General features: G+C 39.0%; 1 protein-coding gene across 11 annotated transcripts in view; it reads right to left on the reverse strand.

The window, feature by feature from the left end:
• MAP4 (microtubule associated protein 4) overlaps positions 1–23979 on the reverse strand; it is a 192089-nt gene that overhangs the window by 116415 nt on the left and 51695 nt on the right. For 4 of the 11 annotated variants that reach the window (XM_032412644.1, XM_032412643.1, XM_032412642.1 and 1 more), the window contains exons 1-2: positions 15337–15359; positions 8548–8789 (exon numbers count right to left, since the gene is read on the reverse strand). In XM_032412644.1, the coding sequence (XP_032268535.1) occupies positions 8548–8789; positions 15337–15353 (259 nt within the window). In that variant the 5' untranslated portion in view covers positions 15354–15359. The other 7 variants (XM_032412645.1, XM_032412639.1, XM_032412640.1 and 4 more) reach the window with 4 other exon arrangements.

Below are 23979 nucleotides of genomic sequence, written 5' to 3' on the forward strand. Positions count from 1 at the left end.
ATAAAATAAAAGCCAAACAAGGAGGTCAGAGGAAAATAAAAGAGACTCAGATTCTACCATACATATAACACCTAACAGTCCATAAAAAAAAAAAAAAAAAATCCAAGCCGAGGAGAGAAGAATCAAAACAAACAAACAACATTATAACATAAAAACAATAGGTTTTATTTTTTTATTTTTATTTTTTTAAAGATTTATTTATTTTAGAGAGAGAAAGAAAAAAAAAAAAAGAGCGGGAGGGGCAGAGGGAGAGAGAGTCTCGAGCAGACTCTGAGCTGAGCATGGAGCCCGACCCCACCACCCTGAGATCATGACCCGAGCTGAAACCAAGAGTCAGACACGCAACCAACTGCACAATCCAGATGCCCCAACAATTAGGTTGTAGAGTAGGAAAGAGGGTCACTGTACATTACCGGGTAAGTCCTAATTCAAAAGATGCTACCCTCTCTTCTTTCACTGATTCCCCCAGAGGGACACCCATTTCATGAAATGAAAACTTTCTCAGCTAAACACCTACAGCACTGAAAACAACACAAGTTTTTTAAACTAATCATATGCTCTGAGAAATAAAGATATTCAAATTTATTGTTTTGTTAAATCTCTTCTCTCTGAAGTGACTTCAGAGTCCAACAGCTGGCAAACCAATTTGTCAAAGGTTCGTAGCAAGAAACTGAGAGGGCATGTGTGCTGTGAGGAAGACTGCCACAGTTAGTCACTTTGGGCAAAATGGGGGGATTCAGCATGATCGCAGCGCAAGGGCACCTTCTAGTGCAAAAAGTCAGGCGTGTTCCAACACCGCCCTCTGGTGGCCAATAAAGTTGGCTGCGATGCTCTGTGATAGAAGGCCCGGCCGCTGAACAAGAACTCACTTGGCAGTTACCTAGTTATCATCCTTTCTAGGACTTACTTTGGCCCTTTCTCCTGATCAATGTTTCTTATCTTGGGTGCCTCAAAGTCACCTGCAAGGGCTTGTTAAAACACAGACATACCCAGAGTTTCTGATTCCATGTGGGCCCAAGTGATAGGACACTGCTGGTCCAAGGACCACTCTTGGAGAACCACTGTCCTAAATGTCCTAAATGTCCTAAAACATTTAATAGAGGGCACCTGGGTGGCTCAGTGGTTAAGCGTCTGCCTTCAGCTCGGGTTGTGATCCCGGGTCCTGGGATCGAGTCCCACATCTTGCTCCTTGCTCAGCGAGGAGTCAGCTTCTCCCTCTACCCCTCGCCCTCCCCACTCTCTCTTTCATTCTCTTTCTCTCTCAGATAAATAAATAAAATCTTTAAAAATAAATTTAATGGAAACAACTTCTTAGCTGTGAAAACCTCCTGGAATGCTGGGAAGAAGATATTCTCTCACTCCTACAAGTAGAACTAAGCACAGAGTTCAGAAAAATTAAGTGACTTGTTCACAAATTTGCCAATTATTTGTGTCTAAGCATCAACAATGTGCTAGATGCTCATTCAAACATCTACGACAATGTTTTGAATGAACAAAAGTCACAAAAGTATTACTGTTTTGTTATTCATATATGAGAAAGCTGTCTTTTGTTTCCCTGGCCTACAAAAGAGAGCCACATAGAGCTGATCTAGATAACATCTCCGAAGAAGAAAAAAAAATCAATACATATATCCAAAAAAGTATTTTGAGAACTGTTTCCCAAGGTGACAGGCATTTTAGAAGTAGTACGATACCAGTTTTATTTCAAGGTGTTTGGCTATTTAGACGTTTTATGGGGGCAATAAGAAAATAAAAATACTCATGGAAACAAAACTGAATAGGGGTAAAACGGAAAAGAGTATAGTGTATCCACAAAAAAGGCCTAAAAACAATGACAAATCCAGTAGTAACAAGGCTTGAAAAATCATTGTTTCCAGGTTTGGGGCAGGAACTGTACATGGGGGAGGGGGGAGCAACATTTCCTACTCTGTGTTAAGTATCATAAAGGCAGCCTGCTTGCTTACCCCTCTTTTTAAGTTGAGGGCAATTTGGGTGGGGGGCATGTGAGAATGAAAAGAAATAGAAACACCACTATCCAAAAAGTTCTATTACATGTAACCCATTCAACTGCCCTTTCTATCCTAGATGCAAGAAAGTTGATCAATTTCCACTGGCTGGCCTACCTGAGCCTGCTGCAAAATCACATCTAGAGCTCCAGTGATAATTTACTGAATCTCATCCAATAACAAAATCAAACTTAAAGTTGGATGTACATGAAATAATGAAGTAATGAAGTCTAAACATGAAATAATGAAGTCTAGGGCCCTTCCATCACTTCTGAAGAAGTATTCAGAAGAAAAAACATCTACTTAGAACGTTCTCCAGGCAAAACACAAACATGAAACCTATCCTTTGGGCAAAATCCACCAGAGTCTGATAATTTATAAAAATCAGACTCACAGTAGAGAAGCCCCCATTCACTGAGAGTGTACTCACTGCCCCAGATCTCTGCAAGACCAAATAAAGAAATTCTTTTCCTTTCTTCTTCAATGTCTCCAGCCACCTCTCCTAATCCCACTTATTCTTTGTTTTTTTTTTAAGATTTTATTTATTTTTTGACAGAGACACAGTGAGAGAGGGAACACAAGCAGGGGGAGTGGGAGAGGGAGAAGCAGGCTTCCCGCAGAGCAGGGAGCCTGATACAGGGCTCGATTCCAGATGACCTGAGCCGAAGGCAGACGCTTAACGACTGAGCCACCCAGGCGCCCCTCTCCCACTTATTCTTAACCAAACCTTCTACAAACAAGGTCGTATGAAAAAAATTAGAAACTTGTAATTTAGTTCTCCTGTAATTATAAATTTTATGTTATTCTTTTTGAACAGGTTAATAAGTAAATGCACGTGTACAAAACCCAACTGGTCCAAAGGGATAAACGGTAAAAATAAGGCTCCCTCCCATCCTACACTCCAGCCAGCTACTTCTTCCTGGAGTAATCACGGTTACCAATTTCTAGAGTAGTCTCCCTGAATTAATGAACTTTTAATTATAGTACTTAACTACAGGTTATTCACATATTAAAAATATTAGGGACAATGTAGTAATTTTTATAAGCAAAATAGTTTCTAAAAAAACTTTCCTCTTCTGGGGTTAAGTTAATGGTACACAAGTCACCCAAGATGAAGCATAAGAAAATCTACTGCTGCCACATCATTATCCTCACCCACCTAAGCTGAGTCCCAGGTGGTGGAAGCATTGCTAAAGGAAAACAGAAAATGAAATCCAAAGCAAGACATGGCCCTCCAGGAGACAGGGAGGTAAGCACTGGCTGTCCTGTGTCAGAGCATGTAAGGGAGAGATGTGCAGCGTAACACCAGCAGGTAAGAAGAATTCAACTAAAAAGTTTAATGATAGTTGCAGGAGAGTATAGGGTCCCTGGCATCCATGCAAGGGGAGTTCACATCACCTGCAGGTCTGCCTGTACAGATATTTACCAGATGCTCATAAGACCGCAAGCTGAGTGGGAAAGTGTCCTTCTGCAGACTTGGGAGAAAGCCACCACTAGAGGAAAGGGGTGCGGCCCTGACCTCCCCAAACCACCCCACCCTTCTATTCTACACAAACAAAAGCTGAGCTGCTGGAGGGGCGGGGGGAGTGCCAAACCCTGTCAACCCCAGGTCCTGGGTAAAGACCCACTGCAGCTGGGGAAAGATTGAAGAAAATATCCTCTTACCCTAGGGGAGGAGCAGTAAGTCCTACCCAGGATCCTGCAGGATACCATTAGAAGACCCTCCCACTGTAAGAGGGATATTACTGAGAAAGACTCAACCATGCACACAGGATTAAGCCTAAGCCAGGACCAAAAACCAAAGATGACAAAACTCCTGTCTACTTCCAGGCTAGCCCTTTCTGATAAGGGAGGGGCTAGCACATGGACAAACACCCTTCAAGGGCACAGGTGCACAGGGAGACCAAAATCTAAGAGTGGAACAAGAACATTGAGAGAAACCTTTCAGCATCACACTCCCGGCTCTAAGCACAAGGAATAGAGGAATCTGAAGCCAGTACTGCACTGAAGACAATCATAGTAACAACAAAACTCAAACCTAACTCTGCCCTAGCCTAAACGGACTCAACCCTTGATATTAACTCTAGTGAAAAAAAAGACATGCCTACTTCCAGGCATAAATATTTTTTTTATCTCAGTCACTACTGTTTTACATGTGAAGTCCAGCATTCACTCAAAAATTAAGAGACACATAAAAAGTGCCCCCCCAAAAACAACCACTGTCAAGAGACAAAACAATCAGACTAAGAAATGACCCAGATGTTCAAATTTAGCAGACAAAAGACTTAAAATAATTATGAATATTGTTAAAGTCTATAGTGGAAAAGATCAAAATATGCATGAACAGATGGGGAACTTCAGCAGAGAGCCAGAAGAGACTATAAGAAAAGAGTCAAATAGAAATGCTAGAGATTAAAACCAGAAAAGCTACTAAAGAGTGCTGAGGGCTCCACATTAGATTCAACGAAACCCGGGGGGCGGGGGTGGGGGGGGTGGGGAGTGGGAATCAGAGAACTTGAAAATAGGTCAAAAGAAAGTACCCAAATGAAACAGAAAACAAAGGGGGGGTAAGCATCCAAGAGCTGTGAAGCAATACCTAAAACTCTAATAAAAATGTCACTGGAATCCCAGGAGAAAAGATAAAGAATAAGGCAAAGAAATATTTTTAAAAGATAACAATCCAAAAATTTCCAAACTTCATAAACCACATCAAAGCTCAGATCAAGCTCAGAGAACCCCAAGCAGGACAAATACCAAGATACTACCTAAACACAACATATTCCAACTGCCAAAAACCGAAGATAAAGATAAAATTCTAAAGGCAGCCAGAGGGGCAAAAAGGAACAAAGATCAAGATTATAACAGACTTGGGGCGCCTGGGTGGCTCAGTCAGTTGAGCGTCTGCCTTCAGCTCAGTTCATGATCTCGGGGTCCTGAGATCGAGCCCACGTCGAGCTCCCTGCTCAGCGGGGAGTCTGCTTCTCCCTCTGCCCCTCACCCTGTTCATGCTCTCTCTCCCTCTCTAATAATTAAATAAAATCTTAAAAAAAAAAAATTATAACAGACTTCTCATCACAAACTATCCAAGTGGGAAGACTAATTTTCCTAAATGAAAGAAAAAAGTCACAAAGAATATACACCTTGGAGAGGTATCTTCCAAAACTGAATGCTTGTTTTTCATAAACCAAAGCTGAAATAATTCATTGCTAAAAGACCTGTGCTGTAAGAAATGTTAAAAGTAACAATGAATCATGGAACACTACATCAAAACCTAATAATGTACTGTATGGTGACTAACATAACATAATAAAATTAAATTAAATTAAAAAAAAGAAGAAGAAAAGAAAAATCCCCCCCCCCAAAAATGTTAAAAGAATTCTTTCAGGCATTAGAAGTATGGTACTAGATAGAAATCTGGATCTATACAAAGAAATAAAGAGTGCCCAAGATGGTCAAAATTAGGATAATTGTAAAAGGTTATTTCCCAAAATTTTAATCTAAAAGGTAACTGACAATCTAAAAAAAAAGAGTAACAATGTAGGTTATTAACATATGTAAAATTAGGTGTATGACAGTAAAACAAAAAATGAAAGAGGAATTGGACATTTACTGTTTAGCATGGAATCTTACACTATACATGAAGTGGTACAATATTACTGGACGGCAAACTGGAAGAAATTACACTGTAAACAGTAGGTCAAATATGAAACAATTTTAATTTAAAGACTTTATTCATTCATTTATTTAGAGAGAGAGCCAAGGTTGAGCAAGGGGAGCAAGGGGGGGGCAAAGGGGGGAGTGGGGGAGGGAGAGAATCCCAAGCCGACTCCATGCCAAGTGCAGAGCCCCGCGTGGGCCTGATCCCAAGACCTTGAGATCATGATCCAAGTGGAAACCAAGAGTCAGATGCCCAACTGACTGAGCCACCCAGGCGCCCCAAATATAAAATAAATTTTAAAAGAAATATACATAATAAGCCAATATTGAAGTTAAAAACAAAATCATAAAAAATATTGAATTAATCCAATATTTCTGTTTTTTTTACAGAAAGAAAAACAATAAAGAACAGACTGAAGAAATAGAAAGCAACTAGCAAAATGACAGATTTAAATCCAACCATATCAATAATCACATTAAATATAGTCTAAAATACCAATGAAAAGACAGATCTTCAGACTGGACACAAAAGCAAGACCCATATATTCTGTCTACAAGAAACCCACTTTTATTAAATATTAATAAAGAAATGCACTGAAAGTAAAAGGATACAGACAGGTAAAACCATGTCAACATTAAACAAAAGGAAGCTCCAGTAGCTCTATTAGTACGACAAAAATGAGACTTCAGAACAAACAATATTACCAAAAATAATGAGATACTACATTAACGATAAGAGGGTTAATTCATGAAGAAGATGTAACAATCATGGGTGAAGGGGATTAAGAGTACACTTATCTTGATGGGCCCTGAGTAATATATGGAAGTGCTGAATCACCATATTGTACACCTGAAACTAATATAACCCTGTATGTCAACTACAAATCTTCAAAATACATGAAATAAAAATTGGTGGAATAGAAAGGAGAAAGAAACAAATCAACAAAATTCTGTGGAGACCTCAACATCTCTCCCTCTCAGAAATCATTACAAGTAGATACAAAGTCAGTAAGGATACAGAAAACCTCAACAACATTATCAACCAAGTAGACTCAATTGACATAAAAAGAGTACTCCACACAGTAACAGCATCATATTATTTCAAGTGCTCACAGAACACTGACCATGACAGGCCATATTCTGGACCATACAATAAAACATGACAAACTGAAATGAACTGAAATTTCAAAGGATGTCTTCAACACACCAAAATCTATGGGATGCATATGAAACCATGATTAGAGGGAAATTTGTAACATTTTAAATGGTTGCCAAAGGTGGGAGGTGGAGGGTTGGCAAAATGGGTGAAGGCAGACAAAAGGGACAAATTTCCAGTTATAAAATAAGTCAGTCCTGGGGATGAAATGTACAGCATGGCGACTACAGTTAATAACATTGTACTGTATACTTGAAAGTTGCTGAGAGTCGATCTTAAAAGTTCTCATCACAAGGAAAAAAAATTTGTAACTATGTGTGGTAACAGAAGTTAATTAGACTTATTGTGGTGGTTATCTCACAAGATACAAAATAGGAAGTCATTATGTTGTACACCTTAAACTAATACAGTATTTTGCATCAATTATGAAAAGAAGAAATGTTTCAAATCAATGATCTAAACTGCCACCTTAAAAAAAAACAGAAAATGACCAAATCAACCCAAAGCAAGCAGAAGGAAGGAAATATTAAAGATATGAGCAGAAATTGAAAGTAGAAAAACAGGGGGAAAAAATCTGTGAAACCAAAAGCTGGATCTTTAAAAACATCAGTAATCGATAAAACTCTATCCAGACTCATCAAGAAAAAAGAGAGGACACAAATTACCAATTTGAAATTGGTATGAAAGACGGGGCATAAAATATATCCTACTGACATTAAAAGAATCAGGTAATAGTACAACTTTATCTCCATCAATTTGACAACTTAGAGGAAATGTGCCAATTCCCTGAAAGATAAAAACTACTAAAGCTCACTTGAGAAGAAATAGATAACCTGAATAGTTCTATATCTCTTAAAGAATTGAATTCCTAAAAAAAAAGAACCTGACCAAGAAAATTCCAGGGCCAGATGGCTTCACTGACCAAGTCTATCCAACATTAAAGACAAAAACATCAATTCTCACAAACTATGCTAGAAAACAGAACAGGAAGGAACATTTCCCAACTCATTTTATGATGCTGCACGACCTCAATTTTAAAACCAGACAAAGGCGTCATAAGAAAACTACAGATCAATATCCCACATGAACATAAATGCAAAACTCCTCAACCAAATAGTAGCAAATCTGATCCAGCAACATATAAAAGCAGCAAACCTCTTTTAAAGATTTAATCCAGATGGGTATTAAAGAGGGCACATATTGAATGCAGCACTGGGTGTTATGCACAAACAATGAATCATGGAACACTACATCAAAAACTAATGATGTAATGTATGGTGATTAACATAATAAAATAAAATTAAAAAAAAAAAAGGTTTAATCCTGACCTACAATTACTCCTAAAGACAACAAGTGGTATCTGGTTCCATTCCAAATTCAGTATTGATGTAAACACAGAATTTTATATATCCGACTTTTTACAAAGCTACTTTCAAAGTAAAGGCATAGCAGACAGTTTAATCTAGGAAATTAGGCAGATTATACAGTAGTTGAGACTTTACAGAAGAAACCTTTAGATTAAAAGTAATCTACAGTTTCATGAACACACACTCAACTAAAGGGTAATGAATGAACCTACATCTTTGGTTTCTAACAGAAATTTAGATGAAGAGAAAGTGACTAGCCTATACTAAAAAAACTCAGCTCAGTTTCCTCAAGGTTTCTAAGATTATGACCCAAAGCATAATCCCTAGTCTGCTTTCTCAGCAGCTTGGTTTAACTACTTACCTTCAACCTGGCTAGTATCTGAGCATGGTTTCTTCTTTGACTCCGAATTCCCGGTTTTCTCATCAACATCCAGGAGAGGAATATAGTCTGTTTTTCCAACAGTTTCTCCCACAACATCATCAAAGGCCTCTGCCTCCAGCGTGGCAATAAAGTCCCGTTTTATCTCTTCCTCAATTTCTGGAGGTGGCTCTGTTAATGCATCTGCAAGACTGAGGTCAGCCATTTTGCACCACTGCAACTGCCTGGTTAAGGGGGAAAAAAGTTGCGTAAGATGAGCACTGTGCAAAGGGAAACACATCCCTAGAAACTCTTCTCAGGTGTTCTAAACAAAAAAAGAAATAAAATCTAAAACTTGAGGGCTCGAAGAGGTTCCCTCATTTCCCAGATTAGAAATGAAAGCTGAGTTAACAGTCTTACCCGAAGTAAACACTCTCTCACATCTCTCGGAAGTAAACAGAGCAAGAGCCATTTCGTCCTTTTCATTAATAAAAAAATTTAAAAGTATAAAAAAAATCAATTTATCCAAAGTTACAGGCAATAAGACTCAAATTAGGTCTTTTGATTTCAAGTCTTATAAACTTTTCAACTATCTCATCTATCTTCGTTTCCAAATCATGTCCCAGAATAATTCTTAAAAGAATATACAAAAGGAGGGGCGCCTGGGTGGCTCAGTCAGTTAAGCATCTGCCTTCAGCTCAGGTCATGATCCCAGGGTCCTGGGATCGAGCCCCGCATCGGGCTCCCTGCTCCGTGGGAAGCCTGCTTCTCCCTCTCCCACTCCCCCTCTGCTTGTGTTCCCTCTCTCGCTGTGTCTCTGTCAAATATATAAATAAATTAAAAAAAAAAAAAGAATATACAGATTACATTATATTCCCATTAAAAAAACGGTTACATTGAAGGAAGTCACCTCTCCTGACGAAAGATTTATTTTGTTGATGTTAAATACTGCTTCTGCACGAATTTCTTGGGGATAGCTCCGTTAACCAAACTATACCTAGCCCTGGTGGCATGAAAAATACAGACATGTTCCCTGATTAGCTAGGGGTGGCAGCCCCTCTGTGTGGTCATGTACATCACCATCTTTTCAGAACATCAGGCTCTCAATTTTTAAATATGACCTGAAGTTAAGAAGTATAATCTACTACAGGCAAAACTGCAGGTGACTGGCCCAGAAAATACAGAAATAGTGTAGCAAAAATGCCAAAAGGCCTGAAATAAATTGAGCTCCCGATACATACATAGCACACTGGGAAATAAAAAAAAGTGTTCCAAGTACTATCTCTGCTTTCAAAAGGTCTAATAGAGACTCCAAGAGACTCATAAAGATAAGTGAACGTATGAGCTTTCTTGAGCAGGCAAAGGTAAATCAAATAGAAATCCTTAGCTGCCTAAGGGCGCCTGGCTGGCTCAGTAAGTTGAGCGTCCCACTCTTGATTTTGCCTCAGGTTGTGATCTCAAGGTCCTGGGATGGAGCCCCGCATTGGGTCAGCCTGGGGATTTTCTCTCTCTCCCTCTGCACCCAACCCCCTTGCTTGCACAGCAGTGCAAACGTGCACACGCTCTCTCTCTCATGAATAAATAAATCTTAAAAAAAAGAACGAAAGAAATCCTTAGCTGTATAGTATGATAGCTACTGCTTCTGTCTGCCTGGAAATTTATTCTTATCTCCCCCCATATTCACCAACAGCCACCCCAGTGAAGTTGGGCACATGACCAGGAAGAGGATGGATGGAAAAGGAGTATTTCATAACTATATCCTGGATGGAAGACCCACCAAGTGGCCACTGTTCAGTTGTCCTGCTGTCTTCTTTCTCAAGTCTAAGGGAGCAACCTTCTCATCTTTCTTCTGCCTAATTTAGTCAATCTATTGCTTGCAACCAAAGAATCTCAACTAATACACAGTCTTTCCTCAACCCAAATTTTTAAAAGCCAAAATTTACTATGATTCTGAGCCATTTTTAAAGGCTGTCCTTTAAAACTGTCCACCACTGTCTACCTCTCTCCAGCGAAATTTACTAAGGAAAAAGAAATACACACCAAAGAGTATAGTCGTTCTATCTTCAACTTTGTCTCCACACACAAGTTCCTATCATAGTCATTAGCAGCACACATCTAACCCATTTACAACACATGAATATGGATGGGCACTCCTATTCTATATGCCTCCCAGGCTACTTTACATGTAAAGTATGATTTTCTCCAGATCCTGCCTGGAAAAGTGCTGAAAAATGACTCATTAAAGAACTTTTTAAAAGCCTGACAAATTTAATGTCAATAAGTTCCATAAAAAGTAACTGCTTTTCCCTTTTTTATGATAACTATCCTTACCAGTTAGCATTTGAAACCTATTATGAACCAAAAATAATAAAGGATGTCTATAATTAGACAGTTTCAAGGTCAAAGAGCACTTGAAAGGACATCTGTACCATCCTTAACAATAGCTCTATTTTTTCCATAATACATACCTAGGACACCTTTTTCATGCAATCCACTCAAACTTCTTAATTTAGGACACAGGTAAAAATACAGACAAAACCAACAATATCTTTTCAATCTCATTTATCTGAGTGCATATTCTCAAAGGGCAGCTCTTTACCCACTGTAATCTTTCCCTCTTCACCCCCACCCCAACTTCCCAAACCACTTCCTGAGCTGACATTCGGTTCATGGAATATGAATAGCAGCTTAAATTCAGCCTAAGAAGGTAAAACTAATAGAAAATTAGATAGCTGGAAAGCAGGAAGGTCATTTGGCTCTGAGTGCATCTAGCCAACTACCCAGCATCTGTATCAACACAGCTTAGATATTCCTTTCTTGTCACTACATATAAATAGAAATATGATTTACACACAACACACACACACACACACACACACACACACACAATTTACTTTCTGGCTTTTTATCCAGAAAGCCCCAGTTTTCAATAAATTGAAGAGATGACTCAATTTTATAGTTATTCTACTCTAAAATATATACAAGTATAATAAATTCGGTAAGTGGGGGCGCCTGGGTGGCTCAGTTGGTTAAGCAACTGCCTTCAGCTCAGGTCATGGTCCCAGGGTCCTGGGATAGAGCCCCGCATCGGGCTCCCTGCTTGGCGGGAAGCCTGCTTCTCCCTCTCCCACCCCCCTGCTTGTGTTCCCTCTCGCTGTGTCTCTCTCTGTCAAATAAATAAATAGGGGCGCCTGGGTGGCTCAGTCGTTAAGCATCTGCCTTCGGCTCAGGTCACGATCCCAGTGTCCTGGGATCGAGCCCCGCATCGGGCTCCCTGCTCTGCGGGAAGCCTGCTTCTCCCTCTCCCCTCCCCCTGCTTGTGTTCCCTCTCTCACTCTGTCTCTCTCTGTCAAATAAATAAATAAAATCTTAAAAAATAAATAAATAATAAATAAATAAAAATCTAAAAAAAATAAAATAAAGTTAAAAAATAAATTCGGTAAGTGTTCTACAGGTTTGTTAAACTGGTTCTGCAAGTGTTTCAGAATTGATTTTAATGAATTCATGGGTGAATTTCATCCCACACTTACAGAACCATTCAAGGTCACTTAATATTCAGTTATGCCTTAAAATGTTGAGTTATGTAATTTATGGACAAAAGGGTATGACGCAATGTTATTCTCAAATCTGGATATTCAAGAAGATCCAAAAATGTACCCTTGTGAATGAGGACTAACTACTAAAAAGAAATGATTTCTTCTTGACTATTTCTACTATTCCTTTCTTATTTGTATAAAGTTTTGCCTTTAAAAGGATTTGTTACTAGGAGGCAAAAAAGAAAGCTGGGTACAGAAGTTTCTATGCCTCACTGAGGCACCAGTTTAATCTAAAAAGCTTTCAGTGAGTCACCTTCAGGGGCTGAGTTCCCTCATCTGTAAAATGAGAGTGGTATGTTAAATGATGCCTAAGGTTGATTATTCTATAAGATGCTTATAATTTAGATTCATCACTTAAGTTAGAAATAAACAAATTGCATATAGATCCTCAATGTGCCATGTGTGACTTTTCTATGTCAAGTACTCCCAATTATAACTGGGTTCAGGCTTATTAAAAGGCAAAAGCTTTTTGGCAAAGGGAGAGACTAAAAACAAACTCATCACTGCACAGTGCCCTGCTTGAGCGTATCTGACTGGAGCTTAAGAAACTCCACCCAGTTCTGGCTAACATCAAAGGAGACTTGACACCACTCTGCCAGAAAATAAGCCCCGTACTATTTAACCAGGGACCAAGAGAACACACAGTTTTCAAGCATAGCGCTTTGAACATCTGATATTTCATTCTGACTACATGCCTGAAGTGAAACTATCTGGTGAGAAGAGTTTTGAAAATATGTGAACGAAGACAAGAAGAAATGACATGACAAGATGATGAAGCACAGAACAGAATTTTGGTCTCTTAACTACCCTCTATTAATAGCCATGTACTCATCCAGAGTAAATAAGAAGATATGATGAGGTCCCAAAGCATCTCCTCTGTTGTATGGTTTACTTTAGATTACAAACTCTGGAATTAGTTACTGAACTATTTTCTAGGTCTATAGAGATTAGTGTTCATATCTAATTTAAATACACAGAAGTATGGGCAACTTTTTAAGGTCCCAAAATTCCTCTTGTGAATCTTAGGTCAGTCTTACCTATATAGTCAATCACTCACTCCAGATCTGTGCTCATTCTGTCTGATGAGACATTACCATTAGCGATCTAGTCTGCAAATGGCCTGTTGCTGCCTTTTGTCCTCCGCATCTACTTCCGTCCCCCTGGCCCCTCCGCCCTCCCAAAGGTGCTGCTTCGAAGCTAAAGTGGAGCAAGGAAACTCATGACGAAAAAGAAGAACAGAAGCCTAATTCCCCCCAACATACTGAAACACTTTTCACAACCACAGTCATATTTTCATTTCACTCCGTCACATTAGCCAAATCTGTACCGAGATTCATTTGCGGTAGCCAGCATGCTCTTTTTAACAGTGTAGAATCCTTTTTCACAATTCCAAAGGGAGTAAGGGGACTTACATCCCAGAAGGTCCATCTTTCCACCTTAGTGTGAATTTATTTCTTATCAAGTTAACTTTCCTCTTAATCCCAGAGATCAAGTCTGTGCAAAGTATGTGAGCTTTTTGGTTTTAGTGTGAAAAGGAAGAATACTAATTTAGCAACATGGAACATTTCAGAGAACAAAGCAGATTTGGATAAGGTATCAAAGTAGGGAGAGGGTATGTGGTCCCAGAGGCCCCAGGAGGTCAAAGAAAGGGAGGTAATACAATGCCAAAGGCAAGCTCTTTTCAAATATTACCTCCTGTCAGTTTTCAAAACTTTCTTCACAGTCACCTGGATGAGGTGAGAAACAAAATTATCATTTATAACACTGTTTATCTAAGGGAAATGCTTCTGAGTTCCAAATAACCAACTTAGTAAATAAACATTTAATAATAATTCTTAAAGGCAGAAGACTGCTCATAATGCTCACTTGAATTTTCTCGATGATTGATATTCTGTCAGTTCTGGGGGGGAATGGGGGTAGGGGGTGAATTATGGACAAGATACAGAACTAAAAAGATATGTGGGGCTAATATTTTCTTCTATACTTTTTTTTTTTGAATGACTGATGTAAACAGCAGAGAATCCTGAGGCCAACACTGAGCTGCTATCCCAGGACATCAGTGAGAGTGCTGTGACCAAAATGAAGTGCTTGTTCCTCAGGCTTGGAAGAAACCCAGCATCCCAGCCAGTTCCAGAGACCATTTATAATCTGACATGGTGGCGGTATAGCCCGCATCATGAAGATTTCATATTCAACATGAGATTTTTTTAAGTTTGCCTAGCAAACTTTCAGTTACTAAATGGGGACTCTATTCCTCAGATTAGTTTTAATGAAGTCCTTTCAGAGGTCTGTTACATAGCAAGCTGACCCTTATTTGTCTGGTATCTGTGTTCTGCTTTTAATTTATTTAACTAGAAAACTAGTTTGATTTATACTTTCAATCAGAACGGTATTTCATTCAAAGTAAAATGAAATCTTTATTAAGGACCTGTATGGGAATCAGCTAAGATCTTACACAGCTCACAGGCACAATGTGATCCCTGAGGCTAATCTGAATTTCTCCTGCTCCTCCCCAGAACCAGAATGGCAAAGGCACAGCTCAGCAACATCTTGACTATCCTAGCAATAAACCCCAAACCCCTGCAGAATATATTAAGTTTCCACCCCCAGGTACCTCCCTACACACTTCACGGACAACAGCTGTACTATTATGAACTGATGGTATTTGCAGGCTCCACAGGGTTCTGTTCAGAACCACCATTTGTCCCATTCATCACAGGATCAGCAACAGGAGAAAGCCCTGATTACTAGAATAGCTGAAGCCACTGCCCAGTGACATTCCTATATGGAAGAGCACATGGATTTTACTTCCATGTAGTCCCCAAAACAAAGAGTTCCTTTTCCCACTGCTATTTTAGGGAGCCCTGTCCTCAAAACATAAAAAAACACTGCATACACATGCACACACATATTCACATATATAAAACCTTGCAGCACAAGCCTGAAAGCCCAGCTTGCTTACTTACAGGAGCTATCCAGGCAGTTTGTGTTCAGTCCTGATCGAACGCATTTTGGACCTCTAAACAGGCACCTGCCCACCACATTTCTGTCCCAGTGAATTGAAAGCTATTTCTCCAAGAAGAATCACCTACACTAGCTACCTCCCACTGTTAGCCATGTGATCCACTCAGCATCGTGTCCGCTGAAGTCTGGTAACGTGAGCCAAAACAAGAGATGACAATGACACAGCACTTACATTTCTGCTATCACCATCCTTAAGAGCGACTCTTCAATTTTATTCCAATTAAAAAAAGAAAATGAGTGAATCTTAAGGGGCGCCTGGGTGGCTCAGATGGTTAAGCGTCTGCCTTTGGCTCAGGTTATGACCCTGGGGTCCTGGGACCGAGCCCTGCATCGGGCTCCCTGCTCAGCAGGGAGCTTGCTTCTCCCGCTCCTACTCCTGCTCCCCGCCCCCCGCTTGTGCTCTCTCGCTCTCTCTGTCAAATAAATAAAATCTTTAAAAAAAAAAAAAAAAAAAAGTGAATCTTAAGATGATTCTCAATACCTAATGCCCCCAAATTGTGGGGGAAAAAAGTTTTTTAAAATGTTACTCTTCATCCCACTTATTCTTCCTCAGTCTAATTAAGACCCAAACACGTTCAGAGTTTCCCTACACCTATCCAAAAATTATTTCTAAACACTTAAGACCTCTAAAGGCTTTTATGAAAACACCAGTTCAAATAATCTAGGCTCCAATTCCCTCACTTTAACAGTGGACAAAAAAAGGAACCAGAAGAAACAAGTCACTTATAAATGAAGGTAGACTGAGGATCAGGCTAAGGGGAGACCCAGCAAACACCAGAAACACAAGCAGGGTGTGACAGAATTGATAAAATCTTGGAATCTTATAGTTTCTGTTTTATCTGACACAATGACATCACTATACTTTCAAATCTATTTTTTTGCCTTACCTTTTCTTCTTAAAGTATAAAAGCAATTGGGAGAAGTCCTAAACATCAGGGAAAAAAATCTCAGCTGATTTAAAAGGACCCCAATCCCTATTAGGAAAAAAACACTCCAAACTCCTTTGTGTGATATCCAGGTCACATAATCCTATAGGGCCCTGCCCTAGGACCTACCACAGCCATCAGTGGTTTGCATGGAGGCTCTCCCTGTACTTTAGTCAACACGGGACCAGCTGCCATTTTATAAGCCTATCACTGACATTATCGCCACATGCCCTTGTTCATACTGCTCTCCACACAACAAATCCTCGTCACTCCTTTCTCACTTGTCAGAGTCTTGAAATCAACTATCATCAACTATCAGCTTTTCTGTGATTCCATTCTGAGATCTGTTCTCCCAGCACCATTGAGAACTAATACCTCATCTGTATTTCTATTGAAACAGTACGGTCTGATATGTACCGTAGTTAGCTGTATATACCAGAGGTTCCTATAACTGCTAGATCCCACAGGGGAAGGACCATGTCTAAGCAATGTGTGTATCTTCTCTTGGTGGATTACTTTACACAGGAGATGGGCTAAAACAACAAAAACCAACAAATCAAAGGGGCTGGCTAACAGAATTCTAAGATGGTATGACTGAATTAATAAAAGTGGGAACACCTGGGTGGCTCCATCGCTTAAGCGTCTGCCTTCAGCTTAGGTCGTGATCCCAGGGTCCTGGGATCAAGTCCCGAGTTGGGCTCCTTGCTCAGAGGCAAGCCTGATTCTCCCTCTGCCTGCCGCTCCCCGTGCTTGTACATGCATGTGCTCGCTCGCTCTCACAAATAAATAAATAAAATCTTTAAAAAAAAAAAAAAAAAAAGGTAGGTCTAGAGTTGCCTGAGTGGCTCAGTCAGTTAAGCATCGACTCTTGATCTCAGCTTAGGTCTAGATCTTAGGGTCGTGAGTTCAAGCCCCGCAACGGGCTCCACACTGGGCATGGAGCCTGCTTTAAAAAAAAAAAAAAAAAAAGTAGGTCTAATTTGAAATTAATCAGAGGTGCTAAAACTACAAAAAATTCTTCAGAACTGGAAAAAGAATAAACATATTCAAGGTTGAAGGGTCACCATTTATTAACATATTCACCTCATTTCTTCTTCCCAAACATAGCTTTGTGCCACAGCAATCATGCTGTCTGCAATCATGAAAAGAAAGCCAACAAGGAGTAACCATACAAGCCAGCTCTCCATGCTGGTCATCTTATCATTATTAGGCAGGGCAATAAAAATAGCTCTCTGCTTTTAGAAAAGCACAACAGCATGATGCAATATGGCAGAAACAAATAGCATTTTGTTGAAGGGATAAGCTACCACCATCATGTTAACATCACTGTATAAATATTAAAACTTTTGTAGTTATTAAAATGTGAAATCTCCATAGTATCAGCTCACATATTTCTGTCAAGTAGTAGTAAATATACTATGTAATTTTTAAGGTTACCTGGTGTTGGGGAAATTGGGTAAAGGGAAAAAGTATTCACACTTGATCACCTCCTAGCTTTTGAGAACTATTTAAGAAAAACCTCTCCATCAAGCCAACTGAAATTTCTCCCTTAAGCTCAGAGTCAGAGTGTGCTCTATTTTATTGTTTAAGATGTCAGTGAAAGTGAAGGAAAATGAAAGACTGAATTAAGAGGAGAATGAGGATCTGTGTTGACAATTCTGTAATTATTTATCATAGACACACACAATGTGTGTCTCCTCCAGAATCCCACTGGACTCTGAGTTCCTAGATGGCAAGGACACATCTTTTTCACCTTTTATCCTGGGCATCTAGTACAGTAGTGACACCTGGTAGGATCTCAACTGCACATTCATCCTGCTGGGTGTCTTCTATTCTGTATCATGACACAGCCTTCTCTCGCTGGAGTTGACATCTGCCTAGCTGTTAGGATCCTCCCAGCTCTTCCACTGTGGGTCCTGGGCACAGAATCAGCATTGGGGTACAGTAGCCCTGCTCTTCTGAGCAGAAAAGAGGAAGGCATAAACTCTATAGGAGTAGTTAGCAGGCATTTTGTAAAAAGATCTTAGTGGTGGTAGTAAATGACTTGCCTTTAACATAAAAGTGCCTTATAGATGCTTTCAGATGGGGGGAAGGGGTTAAAAAAAAAGGCCTAGAAGTTAAAAATAATAAGTGAAAACTGAACACGCAAAGTGAAAAGTCAAAGGAATCTTTCATGTTAATAATTAACATAACTTTAAACATTTTACCTGAAATAGAAGTAAAGATCTGAGTTAAAAGTGAAATGCCACTGGATCAGAATCATTCAGGAATAGAGTTGGGCAATTTCAGTTTTTAAGTGTTGATTCTGAAGGGCACCCACAATTGAGAGCTACTGAATTAATCAACAATCTACTTAAAGATAAAGTTCACTGAAATGAAACATAAGACAGAATTTGTAAATCTTAACACTAGAAAGAGATCAAATTCTCCCTTTTTGAGAAGGTAGGTACTTTAGATAAGAGTTTATTAGAAGTAGAGCCTGACAGGGATTCTTACACAAGTGATTTACTGAGGTAGTGCCTTCAGGAGAAACCTGGGAGGGAGGGAAGAGAAGCAAAACTATGGTTTCAGCTAAAGGTTAGCCTATGCCTCCTGTCTGGGAAGCCATGAAGCACAACCACACCACAGAGCCAGTCCCACCATGAGGTAAGGGAGCCAGGTTTTTGTAACCCTCATGAGGCAGTCGCTGGCTGAGAGCCATGTGAAGGGAAGGGACATAATTTCCCAGACTTCTCTAGGAGAGATGGCTCCTACATGCTACGGCCCTTGCTAACACTCACAGCAGCTGGTGTGTGTGTGTGTGTGTGTGTGTGTGACTCTAAGCAAAAAACCATTAGTAGTAATAAAGTGACAAGTTCAACTCACTATGATCTACCAATATTAAATATTAATCTTGTATGTACCAGACAACAGCTATTTAAAAAACATAAAACTTCACCCAAAACAAAAACACTAATTCAAAAAGGCATATACACCCCCATGTTTACTATAGCATTATTTATAACAGCAAAGATATGGAAGCAATCCAAGTGTCCAACAACAGATGAATGGATAAAGAAGATGTGATACATACACTTACACACATGCATGCACACACACACACAATTTAGTATTACTCAGCCATAAAAAAGGATGAGCTCTTGCCATTTGCAACAACATGGATGGACCTAGAGGGTATTAGGTTAAGTGAAATAAGTCAGAGAAAGACAAATACTGTATGATTTCACTTATATGTGGAATCTAAAAACCAAACAAACAAACAAACAAACAAAAAGCAGAAAGAGACCTATAAATACAGAGAACAAACTGACGGTTGCCAGAGGAGAGGGAGATAGCGGGGATAGAGATACTTGTTAGGTACATACAAGATTAATATTTAATATTGGTAAATGGGCAAAATGGGTGAAGAGAAGTGGGCTTCCAGGCTGGAATACAGGCTTCCAGATATGATATGAATAAGTCATGGGAATAAAAGGCACAGCACAGGGAATACAGTCAGTAATGTAACAGCACTGTATGGTGACAGACAGTAACTACACTTGTGGTGAGCACAGCATAACATAAAAACTGGACCAATCACTAAGTTGTACAGCCAAAACTAATGTGACGTTGTGTTATCAACTATACTTCAATAAAAATAAAACAAAAACATAAAACTGACGTTAATGAGGAGAAACAGATGGGTCCTCCCTCATAGGGGGATATTGTAATACACCTCTCTCAGTAATTGACACATCATGTAGACAAAAATCAGGAAGTATACAAGCTCTGAACAACTCAATATACAAGTTTCAAGCTAATGGACTACAGAGTATACTGGAGAAGACGCTTTTCTGGCACACAGGGGACATTCCATTTGTAAAATAAATGTATACTAGGACATAAAACAAATCTCAAATTTTAAAAATCATCATTGTAAGAGAACAAACTGATGGTTACCAGAGGGGAGGTGAGTGGAGGGATGGGTGAAATGGGTGATGGGGATTAAGGAGTGCACTTGTTGTGATGAGCACCAGGTGTTGCATGTAAGTGTTGAATCACTCTATTGCACACTTGAAACTAATATCACACTGTGTTAACTAACCGGAATTTAAATAAAAACTTTATAAAAAATCATTATTGTACAATATACATTTAGGAAACATCATAAATAAATTAGAGATAAAACCCTGAATTTTTCAAAAATTTATTAGGAAATTCTAAAACACATTGCAAATAACTCATGAGTTAAATCATAATAGAAATGGAAAAATAGGGCGCCTGGGTGGCTCAGTTGGTTAAGCGACTGCCTTCAGCTCAGGTCATGATCCCAGGGTCCTGGGATCAAGTCCCACACCAGGCTCCCGGCTCAGCGGGGAGCCTGCTTCTCCCTCTGACCCTCTCCCCTCTCATGCTGTTTCTCTCTCGCTTGCTCTCTAGTAAAAAGATAAAATATTTTTTTAAAAAGTTAAAAAAAAAAGAAATGAAAAAATACTCAGAACTGAGTAATAACAAAAATACTACATACCAAAGCTTGTGGAATATACTAAAAGAGAGAATTTGAGGAAGTCACCAGCCTTAAGTGCTTTTATTAGAAAAAGGATATAAATAAATTAGTTAAGATCCATCTTAAAGAGTTAGATAAAAATAAATCTGAAGAAAACCAAAGGAAGGAAATAAAATCTTGAACAAAAATAAGGCACAAAGAAAGAAAAGAGAAGATTAACAAAGCAAAAGTCCTCTTTGAGGAGTAATAAAGTTAATACACCTTTGGTAAGACTGACCAAAAAAGAAGAGAGGGCATAAATGAACAATTTTAGGAAGGAAAAGAATAATGCTACAAATGTGGCAGAGGAAAAAAAGAGATTATCAACAACTATGCCAACAAATATGAAAATCAGATGAAAAAGACCAGTTCCGGGGTGCCTGGCTGGCTCAGTCCGTGGAGCACAGGACTCTTGATCTCGGGATTGTGAGTTTGAGCCCCTCACTGGGTGGAAAGATTACTAAAAAAAAATAAACTTTAAAAAAAGACCAGTTCCTAAAAGAGCATATTACAATAACTGATCCAAAAATATTATACAAAAAACCTAAATAGTCCCGAATCAATTAAAGAATTGAAACAGTATTTTTAAGTCTTACACACACACATACGCCAAGGATTTTATAGTTCTACCAAATATTCAAGGTGCAGATAACTCCAATCTAACACAAACTCTAGAAAATAGAAGAATTCTCACCAAATCATTTTATGAGATTAACCGAGGTATAATGTACTGATTAGAGGCCCACATTCCAGCCAGACTGCCTAAGTTTCAAAGTTGGGTTCTACCACTTAGTATCTATGTGACCCTGAGCAAGTTTCTTCACCTTTTTGCTTCAGTTTCCTCAAATGTTAGTTGGGAATAATAGTGTTACCTACTTTCTGGATCTGTTAATATATAAAATAGGGTGTGGAACATTTATATGTTTTATATATTTGCTATTGATTATATGATTATTGATAATATATACCTGCTACCAAGCCCAGACAAGAAGAACCCAATAATGGAAAATTATAAGCCAAAATAAACTTACAAACTTAGATCAGGGGTCAGCAAACATTTTCTGTACAGAGCCAGAGAGTAAACTGCTTAAACTCTGTGGTCCATATACTTTGTCACAAATACAAGCAGTCCTTGCTTTGCATGGTTCTAATACGCACAAATTTCAGTTACCATGGTTTAGTTAAGTAACACCAGTCCCCCAACAACATGGTTCAGTTACCATGGTATATTAACTGTGAGTAATCGCATAAAATACAAACTTGCTGTTAGCTCTTCAGTCTACAAATCACTATGTAAATAACAGGTGTGCATGGAGATCAGCGACCTATTACATCACTTTTTTTTCTTTTAAGATTTTATTTATTTATTTTAGAGGGGAGGGAGTGGGGAAGGAGAGAGAGAATTCCAAGCAGACTCCCCACTGAGCGAGGAGCCCCCTATGAGGGCTCAATCTCACAACCCTGAGATCATGACCTGAGCCAAAATCAAGAGTCGGAGGCTTAACCCAGGCTCCCTTCACATCACTTCTTCAAAGCCTGTTGGTGACTGGTCACTGAGCACCTGTTATTCAGTTCATGCATAAACAGTGGTGTTGCCTCCTCATCTCCCAATGATAAACCCATGTGGCATTTTATAAAAATGAATAACTGAAAGAGGGAACTGGCCAACAAAATTTAATGTGCAGCAAAGAATCAAAAAGTAGTAACAAGGAAGTGAAATTCAAATCAAAGGTCAATGTAGTCACAGAAAAAAATAGCTCACTGTGGTAATGTTGATACTACCACCATTCAAAAGACTCTCTGGATATGCTGCCAGAGGAACTCAGTGAAGCTAAGCTTATCTCCATAAATGAGGACAGTGGTTTGGTGAAAAAAATGAAAATGCCTTAGAAGAGGTGATGCTGGCAAGAAATCGCACATTAGAAGAACTCTGAAGATACTTTGCGCCAATGAAAACACAAAGGATAAAATGTTGGAAGTTAAACTGAGAAAGGAGTAGAACAGACACAGAAAAGATGCCCACTCCACATCATAAGTTATAAGATAAGAAGAAGCCTGACACTGTTCAAATTATTCTTGGTAGTAGGTTTTTCCAAATAAATTTTTTCCAATAAATAAATCACAGTTTTCCAAATGAATCAATGTTTTTAATGTTTTGAATTACAGTGTAGTAAATATTAATTTTCCCATTTTTTCATTTCCCTAAGTCTCATAACAGACAACAAGAGAGCTTTTAAAGTTTTTAAAGATCACAGAACAATCATAATTTTTCCCATTGATTATTAACTTTGCTTTGCACAGTTTCACCCTGCATGGCCATTTTTACAGTCCTGAACTACTGTGCAAAGCAAAAACTGCCTGGACTCAACACTGCCATTATACTATGAAAGCTTCCATAGACAATACACAAATGAATGAGTGTGTCTGGGTTACAATAAAAATTTATAGACACAGATATTTGAATAGTGTACATCACCTGTCTTGAAATGTTTTCCTCCTTTTGATTTTCTGTCAATTATTTTAAAATGTGGGAAACAGTTCATAAATTTTTTTTAAAGATTTTATTTCTCCATTTGAAAGAGAGAGAGAGAGCACAAGCAGGGGGAGGAGCAAAGGAACAGGGACAGGCAGACTCCCCGCTGATGGGGAACCCAAGCACCCTGAGAGATCACAACCTGAGCCGAAGACACACGCTTAACCGACTGAGCCACCCAGGCGCCCCTTAGCTCATAAATTATACAAAAATAGACTGTAGGCTGAATTTGACCTTGAGCCATAATTTGCTGACTCCTAACTTAAGTGAAAAAAAATCCTAAAATAAACATTAGCAAATCAAATCAAGTAATGTAGAAAGATACATCTTGAACCAAGCTGTCTAATAAAACCTTAGAAAAATCTATCAATGTATTCACTACATCAAAACAGATTAAGTAGGGAAACTAAAAGCTCATCTCTCAATAGAATCAAAAAAGCCTCTGGGGAAAAAAAAAAAAAAACTCCTAACAAATCAGGATGGGAGGATCCTTTATCTGACAAAGGTTATCTATAAAACAAAACCAAACCTGCCACAAGCATAATTCTCTTGAGATAGGGCAGAAATAAGAATGCCTGCTATTGCGGCTACTAGCCAGTACTGTACAATGAGCCAAGGAAAAAAACTAAGAGCATAAGGATTATAAAGAAATAATAATAACAGTCATTGTTTGCAGGAAACAACTATACACAGAGGAAATAAATAAACTATTAAAATTAGTAAATGAGGGGCGCCTGGGTGGCTCAGTCGTTAAGCATCTGCCTTCGGCTCAGGTCATGATCCCAGCATCCTGGGATCGAGCCCTTCTTCGGGCTCCCTGCTCCGCGGGAA

The sequence above is a fragment of the Phoca vitulina genome, unplaced genomic scaffold (assembly GCF_004348235.1).
Source record: "Phoca vitulina isolate PV1807 unplaced genomic scaffold, GSC_HSeal_1.0 scaffold13, whole genome shotgun sequence".
Classification (NCBI taxonomy): domain Eukaryota; kingdom Metazoa; phylum Chordata; class Mammalia; order Carnivora; family Phocidae; genus Phoca; species Phoca vitulina.